The 17,840-nt window shown below is 37.2% G+C and overlaps 1 protein-coding gene across 1 annotated transcript in view; it reads left to right on the top strand.

Moving 5' to 3' along the window:
• Positions 1-17,840, top strand: part of POLR3B (RNA polymerase III subunit B) — a gene marked incomplete at both ends in the record, with an annotated part of 81,973 nt that overhangs the window by 25,668 nt on the left and 38,465 nt on the right. Inside the window, 6 exons of the mRNA XM_082004850.1 lie at positions 4,541-4,702; positions 7,935-8,135; positions 9,007-9,169; positions 11,680-11,833; positions 13,860-13,934; positions 14,700-14,798. Of these exons, the coding sequence (XP_081860976.1) occupies positions 4,541-4,702; positions 7,935-8,135; positions 9,007-9,169; positions 11,680-11,833; positions 13,860-13,934; positions 14,700-14,798 (854 nt within the window). The remainder of the gene's footprint in view (positions 1-4,540; positions 4,703-7,934; positions 8,136-9,006; positions 9,170-11,679; positions 11,834-13,859; positions 13,935-14,699; positions 14,799-17,840) is intronic.

The following is a 17,840-nucleotide window of genomic DNA, read 5'->3' as shown; positions in this document are numbered from 1 at the left end:
ATAATTGGTATTGGGATTTCTGTTGCAGTGCGAGTAACAATGTCCCTTTCTCTTTCTTTGTATCCAGTGGGAATTCTCATCTTACTGTACTTTAAGATGTGTGCTTGCATATTGTCTCGTACTTCTCCTTCTCACCCTGCCCTGTCCTGTTCACATGCACACATGTGAACATACACACAGAGCGCACAGTCATTTCAGAGTAAAAACATGTGCTTTGCTTCCTAGTTTTCTGAAGAAAAGGGAAAAAAAAAATCCTTTCTTCAAATTAAGATGTTGACTCTTCATCAAACTTTTACTCTTATGCTGAAGTAGAACATATTTCTGAAGTGTAAGGAGTAGTAAGAGGACATTAGTGCAATATTCTAATGGGGCAAATATTTTAAGCTGTGATGGATTTATTTGGTTTCTGCTGTAATGTTGTTGCTGTAGTTCAGTATGACTGTAATCAATAAAATTAGTTGTTGCTTTGTCATCATATTGTTCGGATTTAACTGGATTGAAGGAGTAGTTTGTTTTTTCCTAATATTTTTAGAGGCAGAAAGTAGACCAGGTAAAAAGTTTTCTACAAGCTGTAACAGAAAGGCCTCTGCTCACACAGATGTTAAGAACCAAAGTCGTTTTAAATTAACTGGGAAGAGGTTTTACATGTAAAGGATCATCACAACAAAGCCAATGTGTATTTTTTTCTACATCAAGGAGAACTATGCAGGGGGGGTTGTAACACTTGATTAAGAGTAGTTCTGGCTGCCTTGTGATATTTTAAAAGCTCATTTCAAGCTGAACACTTGAACTCCTTTCAGCCACATTATTGGTGTAATGTTAATTTGATTGGATAACAGACTAAAAAGTGTAGAGACTTTTTGCCACTTTCTAAATGTTTGTCTTTAGCTAAAGTTTGTGTGGATAAAATGGTTGGTTTGTTGTTTTTTTAATGCCAGTGTGTTCCTGGAATGAAAATCCTAATGATTTAAAATTTGAATAAAGAAAAAAAAAAAAGAAAAGATTCCCATGTGAGGAGAAAAACATAGTGGTCTAAACAATGTAAAGACATAAAAGGCATTGTGTTTATAAAAATGTGTGAAAACAATAGCTGCTAATTTCACACCCCATGGGACAAGAGAGTACGAAATGTGCTTTAGCTTTAGATAACAGAGTTGTAGCCACTAGCCAAGCTGGTTTACAGAGCTTTCTCTTAGTCTTTCTGCCACTAGAGGCTCGGTAGGCCAGGTGCCAGCTGAGGTGTTAGCAAAACCTACCGATTTCAGGCTTAATCTTTTCACCTACCTTTTCTCTTTCCTTAATGTGTTCATTATTTGCTAAGCATTACTCTGTTCTTTGTCCTCATTTTTTTTTGTTTCTAATGCAGCTTGCTTTGTATGGGTGAGATATGGAACAGCACCAAAATCCGGCACCCTGGAAAGCAAGGGATTTCTACCCTGTGACAAAAGAATACCGCCTTGACTTCAGAGATTGCCTAATCCCAGCTGTTCTGATAATATAATTAAGGCTGCCTAATGTCTTTAATTTTGCAACCAGTTTGTGTGAAAGGGAGAATTTGGCACTCTGAAGGCTTAAACGCTAAATAGCAATCTCAAGGCGCCTAATTAGAATTCTCTGACATTAAGCTAATTGGTGAAACTGTATTTCAGCAGCTTAACTTCTTTATTAATTTTTCTTAGGAATTTCAATGAAAATCAATTGATGAGTTGTCAGTATTTTTTTTTTTTTTAAATATGATTTGTTCTTTAGTGCTCCTGTCTGAAGCAGGCTGAAAGGCCCTGGACTAACTGAAATCCATTGAATATTATCACTGGCATTCCATCCTTTTTCTTTAATCACTTGCTCTTGACCTAAATAATGCGGTTATTGTGAGACTCTGCTTTGCCAGATAGTCAGAGCTCTTACAGACCCAGAGTCTGTGAGTGAAATTAGCAAAGTATGACGCTTTTCAGACTGGCAGATAGTAGCAAGTTGGTGTACTTGGGATATAACTTACTTTATTAGTTCAGAGAAGAGGAAGGACGGCGTGACTTTATAATCCCTATGGCATGTGGAATTAGGAGATTTTTGCAATTTTATAATCAAGGAATCAAATCTGAAAACATTTTCTGAATTAATTTTAATGTTCTGTTAAACATTTTGTTAAATGTTTAAGTCCTGCTCAAATCTGTTGAGAGCAAATGTATACCGTGATTGATTTCAAAAGAGTATAGTTCTTATTTGACAAGACTATCAGACATCTTAACACTATGCACATTCCTTCCTTTTACTTTTTCCCTACTTTTGAAATACTTCCCTCATAATCTAGTTTTTGGAGACTCCAATGGGTTTTCCTTCCTAATAACATGCTTCATAAAAGATGCTTTTATTTCTGATGGAAATCTGATTTAAATGAGCTGTGACATCACAGGTGAGGTGCAGGTGATGATTTCTTTTGATAGTGGTGAGAGGTTATCACCTTGTAAATGTTAACAGTACTACAAGCATCAGGAAGGGAATCTACAACACCTTCCTCTCATGCCAAAACCTGCTTAACGAGTTTTCAGTGAAAACTCTCAGTCCAGAATGGAAATAGGATTCCATTTTTGGTAGCATACAGTGTGTGTTATCACTGGTTTTACAAGTCGGTGACTGAACACTAAGTGTTTCTTATGTCATGTAGAGCTGATTGTCAAAGATAATCCAGTCTTGCTCTCCATAAAGGCCAGTGGGAACGTTTTATTGCAAATCAGATGTCTGTCTTGAGTTTCCAGGTGTTATTTGTTAATATTTTTATGCCTAAATGCATTTGTGATGCCAGTGAAAAGGGTAGTTTATAATTTAGTTAGGTGCTTTACAGTGTCATTTGACAAATGCTTTGGTCAGCCCAGCTGGAGCATGTAGGTAGAGGAAAGCAAATGAAATCTAGCAGCCCATACCAGTGATAGAGGAATGAGTGGTTTGCTTCCTTGTTTCCAGAAGGTGAGGAAAAGTTGGGACTATGTCTGATGGAGACAGTTAAAATTCAGATTAATTCTGCACATGCAGAAATTAAATTGTACAACTGACTCCAGAATGTCTTAGCTTGTGGTAGCCGAATACCTAGCTTGTTCAGCCCTACAGTGCTTGGTACACTGGGAACTACCATTTCTGGCATTGGTAGCTGCTGCATTTTTAGCTCTTCTGACACTTGGAGCTGCTGTAAAATAGAGTCCCAGGACAGGACTGCTAAGCTTTAGAATTTATACGGCTTGCTTGCAAAGCTAATCATTGTGAACACTTAAATCTGCATTACATGATACATTTTAAGTATTTTGGGAAGCTGTTAGGGTCTGCAAGGACATCTTGAGCAAAATGCAGAAGCAAAGCAAGTTGGAGAGCAAAAAAAGTCAGATCACAAGCTTTGGTAGCCTTTTGCTTTTATGGCTATTTTAAGAACTAGAAGTAAGTAGCATACTTATACAGGAAATAATTGGCTTAAATTGCAGCACTTTTGAAGGGTTTTATTGCTGTGGGAGTGTTTTTGTTTGTTATTTTAATTCAGCTATGTTAAGTAGCTTCTTTGCTTAAACTTTTTTTTTTTTTTAACGGGAGAGATGTGGAAGAACATTGCACTTTCCAGACAGTAGCACTTTTAGAAAAGGATGGCAGGTGTTGAACCAGGTGGAGTCTCTGGGGGTGTAATTGGTTTTCCATAGATTGTGATTGGCAGAAAGCAGCAGGATAAAAATACTTGAGTGAGGAAGCTGCCTACGTAACCTGAGAGATGTCTTGCTAGCTGTCAAGAGCAGAGGTTGCTTCTGGGACCCTAAAAAAGTCTCTTTTAGTTCTGCTTGTCCAGAAGAAACGCTAACTTGTACACCTTTGCGTTTCAGTCTGGTCTTGCAAACTGTGCGCCGCTTCCAAACTCTGTGCTGCTGAGTTGCTTCCCCTAAGGTCACCTTACAGTCACTTGGGTGTCTGTCATGTCCATTTTAAGTAGCTCCTGGGAAGGGGCATTTTACACAGTCTTTTTCACTTTCAATAGTAGAATAGTTCAAAGTGACTCTTCCCTTACTGTTTTACTGCAGTTATTCCATCCGGTATTAGAATAGAAGATGGTCTTTCCTCCAAATCTTGTGTGTAGTTCAAGGTTGTACATTTAAGGTATTAAATCTTTAGGAGAATTTGTGACTTTAGGAAGGAAGAAGTAGATCAGCTAGATTATAATGTAGCAGACTAGGGAAGACAGTTAATAAATGGATAGCACAGAGATGGATGGGTATGCTTAGATATTGTGGAGGAAGGATTAAAGCAAATCAAAAAGGGATAAATACATAGGCTTAGACCATTCTTCTATTTAATTTGTGTTCTATTATGAGATAATTTCTCTAACATTGTACTTTAACAAAGCAAAAAAACTTGGGAGAAATATATCATTTGAGAAACAGAGAGAATATTTTTTAACTGACAAGAAGTATAAAGGTAGAAATATTAAATATGTGTTTCTCGTCCACACACACATTTCCCAGACCTGGAGAAGTATAATTTTTCTCTTAATCCGATTGTTTTGTATTTCCAGCTTCTTTCTCTTCTGTTTGAAGATTTGTTCAAAAAATTTAACTCTGAACTGAAGAAGATTGCTGACCAGGTAATCCCCAAGCAACGTGCAGCTCAGTTTGATGTAGTGAAGCATATGCGTCAAGACCAAATCACCAATGGCATGGTCAATGCCATCTCCACAGTAAGTATTTTTGTTTTCATTCTAGTATGTAAAATTTTTCCACTGTAGTGAATGATGGAAATGTGTAAATTTTGTTCTGACTACTCTACTGTCTTTGGTTGTAAAAACAAATCTATTTAACATTCTTTATAGATGAAAATTGCAAAACTCTGTCATGGGCAGGGCTTCTGGAATTGAACGAATAATCATTAATTATCAAACCACTTTTTATTTCACCATTTATTTCAAAGTGGTATTTTAGTGTTTGTGAAGGAATGGTAGAAAAAAGCAAATTTAAAATAACGATCATGCTTGTATTTATCCAACTTGCTGTCTTCTAGGTTCTACTTGACTGTGTGGTTCATGGTATTTTTCTATTTGGATTTAGCTAGGGTCAGGTTACATCATATGTCCAAAAGGTTGCTGAAAAACAGCTGGAAAACATCATGAACAGAAGACAACTGCAGGGGGCAGCTGAATTTTGAGTTTTTAAGGATGGTGCCTTTTTATTCATATGAAGTTGCTGATATGAGCAAATTTGCAGCATAGAAATTGGTACTTCTCTGCTAATGATACTGAACTATTTAACAGAAAAAACTGCTACATGCCATATTATTGCAAAAAAACACATAATTAAGCCTTTAAATATTTTTCTTGGTTAGATTTTAGCCTGTGTCTGCTTTCTACTGGAATGGATATTTTCATTTGTGCCGGTAGACAAAAACAAAAATACAATTACTAACTTTGTCTTTTACCTCACACATCTGCAAGAGCAATTTGTGAGATTGTTCCTGAAATCTAGCTACTAGCTTGTAAATTACTTTGAAATCCATAATTTTTTACTAAATTAGATTAGTCTAAGTATTTTAGTAGCTGGTAAAAATTGTGCAACTTCATTTTTAATCTTTAGAACTCTTGAGAGGGTTCTGCCTAGCATGAAACTGAGGTTTTTCTTAGTTCTTATAAACAAAATTAACTCCACAAATTGCATCCAAAACCACCAACAGTCTGTAACTTACAAATCCCAGTGTTTAAGCTTATCACTGTTTAATTTTATGAGTGCCCCAAATGTAGTTAAATCTCTACAGTGCACGTAACCAAAACAATTGACAGATTTGTTTCTCTAAATGCTGGTGCTTTCTTCTAGCTGGTGCCAGTTTTTCCATTTGGACTGACAGAGATAAATCTGCAAACTATTCAGTACGTATTGTAAAGTTGTCTTTCTTCCACTATCTTTGGACTTTTTTTTTACTACCACATAAGCAGTTAAACACCATCTGCTATTCAGCATTGAAAATAATTTATCAGGAACAATGCCCAACACATACTATTCAAGAGATTAAGTAAGCAAATACCATAAAAAACATTCTTGGAAACAACAATCTCCAATCTCACCAGAATGCTTCAACGATAGTCTCAAAGAGCATGAAATAACTCAGTGGATTCATAATTACACCAGTAGCATGCAAAATAACTTATAGCACCGCTACATCAACTGTACAGTGGTGTTCAGTGGTATTTGCTGTAGGTCATCTTAATACCCTGCAAAATACCAGAAGAGAGGGTAGGTCAGGCAGTAATGCCACAGGCCTAATAGACATTGCAGCATCTGCAGAATTGTCCAATGCCATTGAGGGAGCAACTTTCAGTTCACAGAAGTTTTCAGTAGGAAGTTCTCCACTGGGGATGGTCTCGCAACAGCCCTGGCCCCATTTTGGGTTTTTTGGACAACTTTGAAGGAGTCAGTCTGTCACTTCCAAAGCACAAAGAATTTTTCCTATTATTTCTTCAGGCAGCATTTTTCCCTCCCCTCTCCTCCAGTCTTTGAGATTTCACAGTCTTCTGGGCGGTGAAGAAGAAACCACATGCTAGTTTAGACTACAGATGCAATAATTTCCAGTGTGAGGAAAAACTACTCATTTATTGTATTCTTCCACTTATATTCTGGGAACTCCCAGTCCTTAGAGAATGAAATGGTCAGTGAGTGAACCCTTCCTGAGAAGGGTGAGCAAGTGGACAAGTTTGTTGTGACTCAGTTACCATTGGGCATTATGTCTTCACGCTTTCTGTAACAAGGAAGAAAGGGGAGTTCTGCAGACTATTTGATGGTCTCTCCAGTGGAAGCAAATAGCAAAATCATTGGGATGGATGCTGGCTTCTTGCTTTTCATAAAATGGGATTGTGCTGTTAACGTATAAATAAAGAAGCCAAGCAAATCACTCTTTAAAAGGATTTCACTGTAGTACAGCAAGTGAGCTTCGATTTATTTGTTAGCATTAGTGAGCTGAGTTTACCAAAAAGGCTACAGGAATTAGCAGAAGACAATCCTTGGGAAAGTGTTACCTTTGAGATCTTCATTGCCTTTGCACAGACCAGTAACATGGTGGCTGCATCTACTGACTCAGGTGCTGGCAACCGTGTATGGAGTAGATGTCATGAAGTCAAAAAAGGTAGCACCAAATTTCAAGATCTTACAGTAGCGATTATTAAATCTGCTTGGCATGGAAACATAATTGTGTCCTAGAACATTCTCCGAACTCCTCTGTTCTCCTAATTAAAACCACAAGTGATACCACCTGTGACAGTACTGAAACATGGCACCTCTGACATATGCATGGATGTTGCATTTCATAGTTGGTGTAATCCTACCAGAGAAGCTGGATAGACCTAACACCCTCCTAACCCTTCTTCTGTGAGAAGATAGATCAGTGAGTCTTTTTCTTCTGGATTCTAAAAAAAAAAAGTCTTCAAGAAAGCGCAGACAGATGAAGTCAGACTTCTCCAGCATAAATGCCTGTGTTTCCTACCGTGAAAAGGGCAGAACTGAAAGTTTGTGGGATCTATTTTAAAGTGTATTTCACTCAAAATGCCCTTTTTTTTAAATACTCGAAAAAATCTATAACAGGAGAGGAGAAAACAATTTAGCTTAGCTAAATTTGAGTACTGATTTACCTGTGAGGGACAGATGATGAAGAATCTTTGTGTAATTAAATTTATAACAGCAAAAGTATCTTTTCATCTAAAGGAGCAGTTCTTTAGTTTCAACTATTTTTTAAAATACTTAATACAAGTATGTTATAACTAGTAGTCTATATGCATACAGGTAGTTAGAAAGTTGTTTTGTATAAATGGGCAACATTCGCTGTGCAAAGCTCCTCAGATATTATTCTGTCTAGATACTGAAAAAAGACATGCAGTGTCGGGACAGGGATAAACTGCAATAACTTTTTTGAAATGTTTCTTTTTTGTACAGGGAAATTGGTCTCTGAAGAGATTCAAAATGGACCGCCAAGGTGTGACGCAAGTATTGTCCCGCTTGTCTTATATATCTGCTCTGGGAATGATGACTAGAATCTCTTCTCAGTTTGAAAAGACAAGGAAAGTGAGTGGTCCTCGGTCATTACAACCATCTCAGTGGGGGATGCTCTGCCCATCTGACACTCCTGAAGGAGAGGTGAGGAACTTCTATTTTGCTTTCAGTATTTCTTGTGCTGAGGAATGGAGACACTGTTTATTTTGAAGGCGGTGATTCTCCATCAGAGGAAGAATTCTGATGAGGAGGTTTCTGGAGAGATAAATTATCCTCAGCTTGATAACACAACTTGTGTGTCTTCCCACATCCCATCTGTTTACATCCTGGTCCTCCTTAATATATTGCCTTTTTTCTCCTACCTGAGTAGACTGGCTGGAAACTGTTCAGAAATCATTTGTATGTTTTACTTTAAAGACATCATCCAGTTAATTCAACCAAACAATTGATTCTGACAGTCGTCTTTTCTTCTTCTTCTTTTTTTTTTCCCCCTGAATAGAAAGTACTGGAGGAACTCTGAACTTTCTGGCACAAATAATCAATATGAGCTAGTCTCATTAAGCAGCTGAAATAAAGTTGCACTGTATAAGATACTTGGATATTTTTAATTTTAAAATGAAAATTTTAAATTTCATTTTAAAGTCTGTGTTAGAACATACAGGATATCTGGCAAATTGGTAGACTGATTTTGTGTTTCCATTATGCTTCTAAGTAGCTGTTGCTTTGAAGAGATACGTATAGGGTTATACATGGCTGCATAACTTAAGAACTACAACTTCATCACCTATATTTTTTTATTAGTTTGTAAATGCTAAAAAAAAATGACATTTCAGTGTTATATGGAAAATTCTTCCTTTCTTCCTTCCTAATTCTCAGTGTAGTTAATTTGTTTCATTTCTTTCACTTTATACTTCGACTTTTTTTTTTTATTCATAAATACGGTTTGGGAAGAAAAAGAGATATAGTATTAATACTTTGGAATAAAATGGATAAAAGGTGTATTATTTTATTTTAGGCTTGTGGTTTGGTTAAAAACCTCGCCCTCATGACTCACATTACTACGGATATGGAAGATGGCCCGATTATTAAATTAGCCGGTAATCTTGGAGTTGAAGATGTCAACTTGCTCTGTGGTGAAGAACTTTCATATCCAAATGTGTTCCTTGTTTTCCTTAATGGTATGTAACTGTTCAACAGTCTGACTCTGATTTGCTGCTGATGGAGAGTTATGCTTTGGAAACCTTCCAACAATTTTTGGAGCACAGTCAACTGCAGATGCCTTTTTCTACGTGTATCATAGAATCATTTAGGTTGGAAAAGACCTTTAAGGTCATCCAATCCAACCATAAACTGTCCAGTCCATCACTAAACCATGTCCCTAAGTGCCTCCTCTACACATCTTTCAAATACCTCCAGGGATGGTGACTCAACCACTTCCCTGGGCAGCCTGTTCCAATGCTTGACAAGCCTTTTGGTGAAGAAATTTTTCCTAATATCCAATCTAAACCTCCCTTGGCACAACTTGAGGCTGTTTCCTCTTGTCCTATCGCTTGTTACTTGGGAAAAGAGACCGACACCCACCTCACTACAACCTCCTTTCAGGTCGTTGCAGAGAGCAATAAGGTCACCCCTCAGCCTCCTTTTCACCAGGCTAAACAACCCCAGTTCCCTCAGCTGCTCCTCATAAGACTTGTGCTCCAGACCCTTCACCAGCTTCATTACCCTTCTTTGGACACACTCCAGCACCTCAATGTCCTTCTTGTAGTGAGGGGCCCCAAACTGAACACAGTATTCAAGGTGCGGCCTCACCAGTGCCAAGTACAGGGGAATGATCATTTCTCTAGTCCTGCTGGCCACACTATCTCTGATACAGGCCAGGATGCTGTTGGCCTTCTTGGCCACCCAGGCAGACTGCCGGCTCATATTCAGCTGGTGGTTGACCAACACCCCCAGGTCCTTTTCCACCAGGCAGCTTTCCAGCCACACTTCCCCAAGCCTGTAGCGTTGCATGGGGTTGTTGTGACCCAAGTGCAGGACCTGGTACTTAGCCTTGTTCAACTTCATGCAGTTGGCCTCAGCCCATCGATCCAGCCTGTCCAGATCTCTCTGTAGAGCCTTCCTGCCCTCGAGCAGATCAATTTCATCTGTAAATATTTTGATAGGGTTAGGCGGAGTAGGTAGGCCAGATGATAGCACTTAGTTGTCTGAACTTGTGTCCTCAGAACTCTGACTACAGATGTGTGTAGCTGGGAAATCGAAGCTTTTTCAAATTTCAGTACTGTTTTTAAACACACATGAATAGGCACAAAAATATGTACATTCTATTACAGATTTGGGGATTTTTTTTAGGCATTCACCAAATGAGGTGCCATTCCTAAAGTACTCTTTTAAAAGAGAATAACGCTGCTAAATTTCTAATAACTTAAATTTACAAACTCAGAGCTTCATTCACAGAAAGTATTTAATGTTACTGTAAGCTTTATGTATTTTTATAAATATTCATGCAAGTGCCTTTAAAAACAGAAAGGAAACATCGATAGTTTGCAAAGTTTAGCAATGCTGTTCTCTTTAAATTACCTTTTAAAAGACAACTTGCTTTGTGAATGATTAGGAAAAATTAGACCTTGGAAAGCAGGTTCCTTTTCTATGTTAAAGCGATGGTTTGGCATATGTGCTTTGCATCTGCACGCTTATGTTCCTTTTACAAGTGATCCTTCAGCGTTTCTAAATCAACAGGTACTATGATACCAGATTTCAAAATGCTGACATTTTAAAAAATACAACTGTGATTTAAAAATAGCCTTTTGTCAACAGCATCCGCTTCCAGGGACTAGTATGTAATATCTGTCACCATGAACAAGTTCTCCATTTACCTTAGAATTAAACAGCAGTTGTTGTCCAATCCTACCTTTTCCCAATAACATAAAAGCAACACTTGACCAAACTGCGTTTCTTTTCCCTGCTTTTCTGTAGCTGTGTGTTAAAGATAAGGTTCAGTGAAACTGCATGCACTCTTTTCTGCCTCGTTTTATGGTCCAAAGGGGTGTGCAGAGCAGAAATACTGGACTCTTCCTTCACAAGCTCAGGTAGTGGTATGGAACAAGATAGTAATGTTCCCAAATGTAGATGGTCTAGTACTCAGTGAGGCAAAACCATGCAAAAGTGCTCTCCTAAGATAACAATAGCTTATCGAGCTAAGTTTCTGAAGGAGGAGTTATGGTGCTGTTGTGAGTGATCACATATATCAAAAATATCAGGTCTTTCTAAAATTTCTCACAAGGCAGCAGGACAGTTCCTTGGTCTGGTCCTGGAAAACTTGGATCCATTTCAGTACAGCTGAAATTGCAGGCTTTAGAAGTGTTGTTTGCTTGTACACTAATTGGTGAATGGGCACCAGAGCAGAAACGTATTTTAAGAAAGCTGGATGAAGCACACCATTTTGTTTCTGAAGCTATTTGGAGGCAAAGAGATAGATGACTTGTGAAATTCTGACACTTTTTTTTAATGTGTGCCAAGAGGAAAAAAGAGCTAATTCTTATTCATGTCAGAAAATGGAAATTTTATGACAACTTTTATTAATTGCAAGAGGTAGAAAGTACTTCCATGCATGCTAGACATGATCAGAATGTCTAAGTAGAGTTTTGGATATGCAAAGAATGCACCATGAATTTATTCTCTTTCTGAATAGGTAACATCCTTGGTGTCATACGTGATCATCAGAAATTAGTCAACACGTTTCGGATAATGCGTCGAGCGGGTTATATCAATGAATTTGTTTCCATCTCTACAAATCTTTCTGACAGATGTGTCTACATTTCCTCTGATGGAGGGAGATTGTGCAGGTAAACATCTTGTCAGAATTATTTCACCAGTGAACTTACTATAAACATGTTTTATACACTGTAAATACACTGGGCTAAGACTTTCATGAGTACAAATTTAAGCAAATTCAGTAGGACTTGAGCATCTCTTTTCTCCATAAAGAGTTCTCATTTAAAACAGACAGATCTAAGAAACATACTATATAGTCAAACAACTTTTAAAAAAAAGCGCAAATAAATCCATTTTATCTGTAAACAAAAGTCAAAACAAAATGTTTCTTCTATCATCTTTAAAAAAAGAGAGGAGGGGAGGATTAAAATTGACGTGATTTGCAACTGCAGTAATGTCCAATGTCCTTGGAGGGTTTTTTTACTTCCTGTGAGGCAAGAAACAAGCAGCCACTCACCTGATATCCCATGGGTGTGATATCACATTTTAGAATGAGAAGCTACTCTGTCTTCAAGGGCCTTTACTTCTGGTGCAAAACTTCCTCACCTGTGTGTACCTGTTTCCTATAATACCAAGAAGTATGTCTCACAATTTTGGTTTATTTCATTGCTTACCCTTAAGTAGGAAGGGAATTCAATAAACCTATAAGGAAGGTCTCCGCCTTGAGATGCTTATGCTCTTTATTAAACAGAAAGAGTGCCTGATAACAGTCATGTCACGGAGGAAAGCAAAAAGGACTTGGGTGGCTAAAATGAGAAAGAGTGGAACATAATATTTTGAGACACAAAATCAGGTTGATTTATATTAGAGGCTACAGGCTCCAGTCAGATTATGGCAGCACAGTGCTAGGTTATTTACAAAGTAAAGCATCTCCAGGCCCAAGTAATTAGCCTAAAGAACAAGGCACAAAGGATGGAACAAAGGAGCGATTGGGAGAGGCAGAATGAGTTAATAAATATATGCATATTTTAGCATTGACTGTGTGCATATTTTGTGCATACCTTAAAGAAGCAGCAGTCAACTACAGTTGGCATTCCACCTTATTCATTAATTGAATCTCAGAGCATGTTGAATGCAGTTTGAGGCACGCTAGAGGCTCCAAAACAATACATGTACAAAGCACCAGTTAATCATACCTGTCCAAGACATCCAGAGTAGGCGCATATACTCAGTGGCAGAGAAATTACTTTTCCAGTCAGGGCTATTATTGTGCATTCTGCAGGTTTGGAGATGCAGCAAAACTTCCAATTTGTAAAATAAAGACAAGTGAAATCATGTGGATTTCCAGGAGTTTACCAAGTTTGCTGTGTGGCACCCCCTGCCCTGCAATTGTTCAGATACCCCCATTAACCATTTAAAAGTGCTCGTTAGTCTTCAAACAGTTATTTAGACTTCAGAGTGCACTCCACAAGTACCTTGTAGCTATTTGCTGCTCTTTATAAGAGCAACTTGTCCAAATAGCAACAGCCCTTGACGTTTCATTCTTGCATGCCATCCTTTGTGTCAGTGTTTCCTTGCGGTAAGGAAGCCTTCAGAGATACATGTGCTGTTGAAATTTATGGATTCATCTGAGGTCACCCATACTAAATGCCTGTACTTTACATCATGTAAGTAACAGCAAAATACATTCTTGCATGTGGACACTTGAACACAAACTGTTCACTCAGTGTTGCGTGAGGTCCCTGCAATATCCATAGAACTTAATGCTGTTCTTAGCTTTGTAGATTGGGAAATCTTAAATCTTTTAAAGCCATCAACAAAATGTGTAGGTAGAACTTATAAGAAGTTAGTCTAAAGATTTAGAGGAGGGGGAAAAAGGCTTCGTCCTCAAAACTTAATTTTTCTTGTACGCTTTTTGGGTATTTCATAAACAATACATCAGTTCAGGTATCTGTGTATCAGACCAAGGTCTAATAATTACTGATTGTATTTATGTGGCTATGTCAGTTAAAGGTGGATAAATTTTGAAAGTGGTTTATAAAATAGGTTGTACGTAGTCAGGATTCTTACTGTAAGGATAAATTGTTACCTGCGTAAATATTTGCTATTATAATCCTTCGGGAGTTTTATTGTTTTGTTTTGGTTTTTTAATTGTAGGCCCTACATAATTGTCAAGAAGCAAAAACCTGCAGTTACAAACAAGCATATGGAAGAACTGGCTCAGGGATACAGGTACACAGTTATTCATCTTCACATCTATCTGTAAATACTGTGTGGAAATAATTCAATCTGTCAGTATTTCACAATTTTGGGGTTAGCTATGTAGAGGAGAAGTCTACTCTCCTATATAAATTAATAATTGGTGTATTAGAGGTTTTCTGTTTAAAGTCACATTAAGTTTGGTATTCTTATTTTGTTACTGCTATGAAATTCAGTGATTATACAGAATAAAGTCACCTCATAGCCTCATCTTTCTGCAAGTGGAAGGCCTAAGGCAGTATTGTCCTTCTCCTGATTGAAAAATCAAACACTTCAAATGAATATCAACTTGACCACTCTAAACTAGGCACATTCAGAATTAGTGTTGAAACTCCTTGCAAATTCTTAGCTTGGGTATTTAAAAAAACCACACACAAAGGTGTTTAAATTTAGCTTTAACAAAATTTTGCAAAACCATCACAAAAACTTCCTAGATTACCCTTATATTTGCCTACATTTGTAGTGATGATGAGTACATACAGGAAGATTTTATTTAGTTGTTCAAATAAGTAGCATTGGTCATTCAGACTGTGTGAAGCAATGAATGGGCAAGAGGATTAATTTTAAAAAAAACAATTTTCTTAAATATGTAAAATGCACAGAACTTTTCATGTAAAAGTATTTCTGTAGTTTAACTTCTACACATTACATTCCTCCAATATATGTATTATGTAGTTTTATTTTTGCAGAAATGTAAAAAAAGACTACTTCTAGTGTAATTTTTTAATTTAACTATAGGAATTTTGAAGACTTCTTGCATGAAGGCCTTGTTGAATATTTGGATGTGAATGAAGAAAATGACTGTAACATTGCCCTGTATGAACATACGATTAATAAGTAAGTATGCATTCAGGCTAAACACTGGTAAAGGAAAAACTTTCATAGGGTGACTGTCTGCAATGCAAGCATATTAATAAAGTTACTGTTTTCTTGCATACACACTGCTCCTTTGCTAATGGTTGAAACAACTCCACATGAAATGTAAATTATCCATGGGAAAGTTACAAAAAGTGGTTTAGCTTTTTGTTTTTGGGAGATCTGTTGCTGCTTCTAATTCTCAAAAAAATGAAATACTTAAAGGTATATCCTCTGTTTCTCTGGATGTGACTTTTTTTTGTTCTAATCATTGGGCTGCTCATCATAAGTAATTTTATACAATAGGAATCCAGAAGACAAGTGGTTCCACATGTTAAATGATGATCTTAGGGTGTCATGATTGTAATTTGTAACAATCTCTCTCTTATGGCTGTACAGGGACCCTAGACAGCCAGCTTACACTAAATGTCTGAAGTATTGGGATGAGACCTTCTCTTTGATGTTTGGATGTATAATAGGCCCTGATAAAAATGGCTGTATCATTCTGTGTATTCTTTACCACAGAAGTTAAACCCATTCCTAGTATGTGATTTTCATTTAGAAAGATTTCCAGATTTTTTGTGTTTTCCACATATATGAAGGACCCGTTGCTCTGGTTTTGTTTCTCTGTCTTGTGACTGTGATTAAAGAGCCCACATTAAAGGAGTCTGTTAAATTTTTAAGTCCTCCTATCTTTATACTTTTTTTTAAATGTTTCCCTGACAATATCCTGTCAACTGAAGGCTGCATATAAGTTTTTAGAAGTTATCTCCATGAAATGTTTGATCAGTAGATTTATGCAGAAAATGCATTTTCTAAATGTTCTGTCCTGGCCAAGTATTCATGTAAGCCAGTAGAAATACGTCATTGATTTCAGTGGAGCTAGATGAGACCTTCAGTTATCTTTGCCAGATGAAATGCATTAACTCTGCTAATTAAATTGTGTTGCTCCTGCCCAGGTTTTTGAAGACTTTATCACTTCAAGAAAGTACTCTTGCATGCTCTTGTCTGGCTTCTGTATACATGAGCAAAGAACACACAATTTCTGTTATTTGTGCCAAAATTAAATAACTTTCACAAAGCACCAAAGCTGAAAAGTTTAAGTTACAGGACACTTGGCTTAGCTAGGAAAATTAATGGGAGCATATCACATGAAATCACTGTTTAGTTAAAAATAGGAGGAGGCAGTGAACTTCTAATGGATTAGTGTGAGGAAATTACTCCACGATAACTGCCAAAAAGTTTGGGAGATTCTTCTGTTGTCCATCAACTTGTTCTGAGTTTAGCTTCAATGCTTGTAGCTAATAGTGTTGTAAGTATGTGTGCTTGCACCGTATGAGCACATTGCTCCTTGTGCTTAGTAATGATATTCCCTACATCCTGAATAGTCGATTTGTGTACCCCCTTCCCCCAGCTGGTCATCTTGCATTTTAAATAGTGCGACCATGTTGGTACAACTTGTTCTGGTAATACAACTAATACAATCCACTATTGTGAAGTATCCCATTAACATTCCTTCTTTTGTAACATAGGCTTCTTTTAGCTACAGTATCCTCTCTTTACCTTTCCAATCCAATTAGGGGTTTTTTCTTTGGAGGATTTGACTCTTATTTAGTGTGTTCAATTTCTTCCTTACCCATTTGTAACTCTGATTTTCAAACTCACAAGTTTGCCTTCCTTTCTTGGGCCTGTTTTTGGCAGTGGCATTTTGACTTGCAGGAATTGAACTGCTCTGTAAAGTTTGAAAGTCTCTCATTAGCACTGTGAAATACTTCATAAGATACTAGAATCTGCATATGTTATGTCTTTGGTTGAAATAGGGTTGACCTCAATGGAAAAACACTTGTGTTGAATACCCTGTCTGAAAATGTATATGTAGTTCCATGCACTAGTACCTTCTAAAGAAATTTCCTAACTTCACTGTCAGTATGTTCTTAAGCCTCTCTCTCTGTTGTTTGAGAAGCGTTAGCAGCTCTGTGAAGTTCTACAGAATGGGGGAGCAGTCTGTGCTTTAAGTTTGCTACTGGCTCTTGAGACCATTTGGCAATTACTTGACTGCAGTTGGGATTCTACTGTTCGTATTCTTTATACTCAAGCATATTTGTGATTTACAAAGATTTCTGGGACTGACAGGTAATTTCACTAGACTTGCTCCTTGGGGTTTCCAGATTTTTTTCAGTTTTCAGATTTCATTTTTTCCAGTAGTACATTGTTATGTAAGTTCCTGCTGGTCCTTGTCTTTAGTCTGTATGTACTTGATGGTAATTCCTCAGCCTTTTTGAGCTTGTGATGCTTTGCCATCTTTTGAGTGTTATCATAATAATGATTATCCCAGTCATTTCCTTTGCAAGGTCTTAAAGCTTAGTAATCAATTTAATTTCTTTAACTAATTAAAAAAAAATCCAAAAGGTTTCCAAGAGAAGTTGAATACTAAAGATGGGATTTTCAGAATGCAGTGGGTTTAGATGTGTGGGAGAAGCAATGTATGCCTAAACGCAAGCTCTGTGTAATAACTCCAAAACATTGTGAAAGCTATGCTTTGAATAAGTTTAGTTATAATTATCTTTATTTCAAAATTCTCCATTTCCTAGTTACTTATCTTGGTTTAAAAAAGGAGATCTGCTCCAGCCAAGCTTTATTGTACATGCCATCCTTAGTTATTAGTCACTCCACTTGCATCCCAATGCACGCTATGATTTAATTGCCTTTATTGAGCATGGACTTTCTCCTCTGAAGCGCATGCCAAGTAGAACAAATTTTGTTATCTCTCAGTCTTTACTCCTTGTCACTGTCTTTTTACTTCTTATCAGTACTGCCTTTTAACAACATAATCACTTCCAAAATATTTGCAGAGCTTTTCAAATAGTGTTTTATTATGCCATATCACCCATGGCACTGGATCTGGTTTGGACACAGATGTTTTCCCTCTAACTGATATTATATAACTCACCTTGGAAAACTAAAATTACACTTTTATTTTTTTCAATACCTGAATCTGTCTTGCTCTTCCTTCCTCCACCTCCC

Source organism: Phaethon aethereus (genome assembly GCF_964289735.1).
Source record: "Phaethon aethereus genome assembly, chromosome: 1".
Lineage (NCBI taxonomy): Eukaryota > Metazoa > Chordata > Aves > Phaethontiformes > Phaethontidae > Phaethon > Phaethon aethereus.
Note: the sequence above shows the minus strand (reverse complement) of the source record. Positions and strands in the feature narration are given on the sequence as shown.